General features: G+C 39.3%; 1 protein-coding gene across 2 annotated transcripts in view; it reads right to left on the reverse strand.

Moving 5' to 3' along the window:
- Positions 1-2,785, reverse strand: part of YWHAE (tyrosine 3-monooxygenase/tryptophan 5-monooxygenase activation protein epsilon) — a 153,683-nt gene extending 150,898 nt beyond the window's left edge. The window contains exon 1 of one of the 2 annotated variants that reach the window (XM_053706245.1): positions 2,580-2,785. In XM_053706245.1, the coding sequence (XP_053562220.1) occupies positions 2,580-2,643 (64 nt within the window). In that variant the 5' untranslated portion in view covers positions 2,644-2,785. The remainder of the gene's footprint in view (positions 1-2,579) is intronic. The other variant, XM_053706246.1, reaches the window with a different exon arrangement.
- Between the last annotated feature and the right edge of the window lie 837 nt (positions 2,786-3,622).

The raw sequence follows: 3,622 nt of genomic DNA on the forward strand, positions 1-3,622 counted from the left end.
CCGCTATATGAGAGTAAGAATCATAATATAAATACTTAAGTGATGGTTTTAAAAATAAAGTTAGCGACTCTACTAGTTATCAGCTCTATTATTAGAATCAGGTTTCAAAAACTATATAAATTCCATCACTAAATTTAGATTATTCTTCATATTCCTGCAAAAAAAACATTTTGCTTGCTCTTACAAAAGATGCTTGTCATGTCTTGGTACACACAAATTAAAAGGGACAGCAAGTGAAATTAAACTTTCATGATTCAGAGAGAGCACATAATTTTAATCAACTTTCCAGTTTAATTTTACCATCAAGTTTACTCTAGGTATGCTTTATTGAAATAGAATACGGTAGGAGCAATGTTAGTTTATTGAAAAGCATACTCAAATAAGCTTGGGAGCTGCAATCTACTCCTGCGGGCTAGCTGTTGATTGGTGACTGTACATATGACTTTTCATTGGCTCACCAGATGTGTTATGCTAGTTCCCAGTTGTGCATTCATTTGAAATTGGTCAACCCGTCTTACAGATATGAAGAAGTGCAAAGGTAGTGTAACAGTGCTCACCTATACAGCTGTGGGCTCAAGTTTTGATTGGAGAACAGGCGTATTGCAATAGCAATAACTTCTAAAAGTATAACAATGCATTTTAAATACATGCTTTCAATCACCTGTCCAAGTCTAAAGCAAGGATATACACTGTTCTTTTAAAAACAAAAAGCAACCCCATGTGCAATATCTTTAAAATATTATAATGTTTATAGAAACATTTACATTGATACAGTTAATTTCCAATAAGGTTTTCTTTCCATTACTTAAAGGGACATTCCAGACAAAATTTAAAAGCACATAGATGAATTGCACATTTGAATAGAAACATATTTACAATATACATGTAATGGCAAAAATGCCTCTGGTAAAAGTTATTACCGTTTTAGGGTTATCATTTTTCTCTGCCATGCATGTGAAGCATAACTAAATATTCTCAGTGCACCAGCATTTTAGATCATTCAGCTGCTGAGAGAGCCAGTGGGCCTTGAATCATGTCAGCAATTAAATTGAGTAATTACCAGACGGTACAAGTACTGCAGACTCTGAGCAAATGAAGCATTTAAAATTCTGGTGCATACTTACATACACACTAGATTTTATTAGAAGCATGTTTGCTAATAGATGCATATTACAAAAATGCTTCTATTCGAAACTGAAATGCATCCATGATGATTCCAATGTTGGCTGGAATATCTCTTTAAGCAGAAGAGAAAAAAAAAACACCACAGCATGACCACTCAGTTGAAAAATTAGGATGTCCATGATGCAGACCACCATTTTTCATTACTTATTCAATGAGCTTTATGCAATCATAGGCAAATGGTATATGCTTTCCCCAGCTCCCACCCAGATACAAAGCTGCATATCCTAAGTGAAGGACCAAGGTAAGTGAAGGACCAAGGTAACTGAATATATGAGGCCTTATAGATATGCACAGGTCAAGCCTATGCTATGGGCGGAGGTGAAAGGCAATGCACATCCCACTCCAAGCAACAGGGAGACTCCCAGTTATGCTAAAAATGACATGGAGTCAGACTGGGGGTGAGGCAATCTACTGCATCTTCGTTTTAAAAGCAATATTCTGCACTGAACACCCTAACACATATGTATAAACAGTTGTGTGTATGTTTTTTTAATTTTGTTTACAATAAACAGTAATATGATTCATGAAGCTTTCCTGTCCAGTGACATGAATCTAATTCATCATGCCTGTCTAACAAATAAGGTTGCGACTTAGGTGTTTTTTTATATATTGGCAAAGTCAATCTAATTAATACGTTATGAGGTAATGACTCGATACAGTACGGCGATTCGGTAAGAGGGGATCAGCTACTCAGATTATCACGCAGACATTTGCATCACTTTGTATGAAATTAAATCTGGTTTATACAGGGTAAGAAAGCAGCCTAAAGAAAACGACACACGCTCTTAACGAGAATGCTTTGTGGGAACACAGGGGTTGCTGCTGCACATGCCAATCCCATCCTAGACACTGGTTACACTGTTTTGGTGAATGAGATCATTGACAGAGAATAAATCAGAAGATCGCACAGCTATGGTGGTATGGGCCGACAATAACAATGCACCGGTTAATGCGGACGTTTCGTCCCCCGGCGCCATCTTCCACCCGCATCGCCAAGACCATCGGATTATTCACCAATAGTAGTGCCGTATATACGGGCCCAATATATGGTTTAACATAATTTATATATGAATCAAAATGCAGAACAGCATAATTATAACAACACTCTCGTAATACTCATGGGTCTCGCCCTATTCGGCAGTCGCCATTTTGCAGCCTTCTCTCTTCCTGCTACCCGCCCTCCCGCCTCTCCGACGACTTCACCTCCCACCGACCACTCTTTCCTTCATATGGATTTGCCTCCGGCCATTGCGGTTTTATCCGAAGCCGAACACTGTAGCGCTATCCACTCTTTCTTTGTCCTCCCTTTCCTAGACCCTCCGCCATTTTGTCTAGCCTCCATTCTCTCCGCCCGCCGATCAATTAGAAAAAAAATATCCTCCGATTTCTCTTACCGTCATATCTTTCGGCCTGTTCTGCCAATTTGGCTTGATACACTAGATCATCTCGGTCATCCATGGCGTTAGCTAGCGGGATTTAAAGGCGATCTACTGGGCGGATGGAGGCTGATTGTGTGTCTCCCAGCGGCTCAACCCCTCTGTCTCTCTAGCTCTGCCCGGGAAAGATGGCGGTTCCTTGATCCGGGAACTTCCGCCTGCGCACGCGGACAATCGCCCAAACTCTATGGCAACAGCTCCCTAGCAACAACAGCAGGCGCGGCAGAACTAGGCGTGATCTCGAACATTTTTGCGTCAGACATAGGTGGGAAAATTTGCAGTTGCAATGCCATTTAAGGCAGTCCGGGGACGGGTCTGATTGTCTTACTGATGCTAAAAGGTTTAGTCTATGCATTACTGTATATAAATTACAGCACACACATGCATGGATTATTTAGACGTTTGCAGTAGCATTTTGTTCTCATTCATTTTCAGACCGATGCAGTCCATACATAGAGGAATAACAGTCTTGGTTTTTAATCTAAAAAAATAACATTTACACCACAATATCCTCATAAGTTTGTATGACCAGACTCGTTTCACCCATTACATAAAAGTATCAAAATAGTAAAAGGTAAGAAAACTCGAGAATAAATAAAGTTTAGCTTGTCAGACTCATATCTGCACTTTGTTGTATTTGCAGCTGATTCTCAGTTATTTGACCTTCAATTGTCCAATATTCTTTTATCAGGCATACCCATACAACTTTGATGCTGCATGCACACAACGTTGGATATTGATTCATAAAATGTCTCCCAAGCAGTTTGCATTTTGCACATCCCATCTGTTTTCAGTCACTGTCTCAAATGCTGTTGTGTTTGTGCATTATGACGTACTACTGCAGATGTTCAGTACATCTTGATAAAAGATGACATTAAGAAAGCTATTGTTTCAATTGAATTGGGACATTTAAGTGATGGTAAACTTTACATGTTTTAAAATTGGGTCTGGATATTTTAGATAGACTTTAAAGTGGATGTAAAGTCACGGTCTCCTCTGTT

Source organism: Bombina bombina, chromosome 3, assembly GCF_027579735.1.
Source record: "Bombina bombina isolate aBomBom1 chromosome 3, aBomBom1.pri, whole genome shotgun sequence".
Lineage (NCBI taxonomy): Eukaryota > Metazoa > Chordata > Amphibia > Anura > Bombinatoridae > Bombina > Bombina bombina.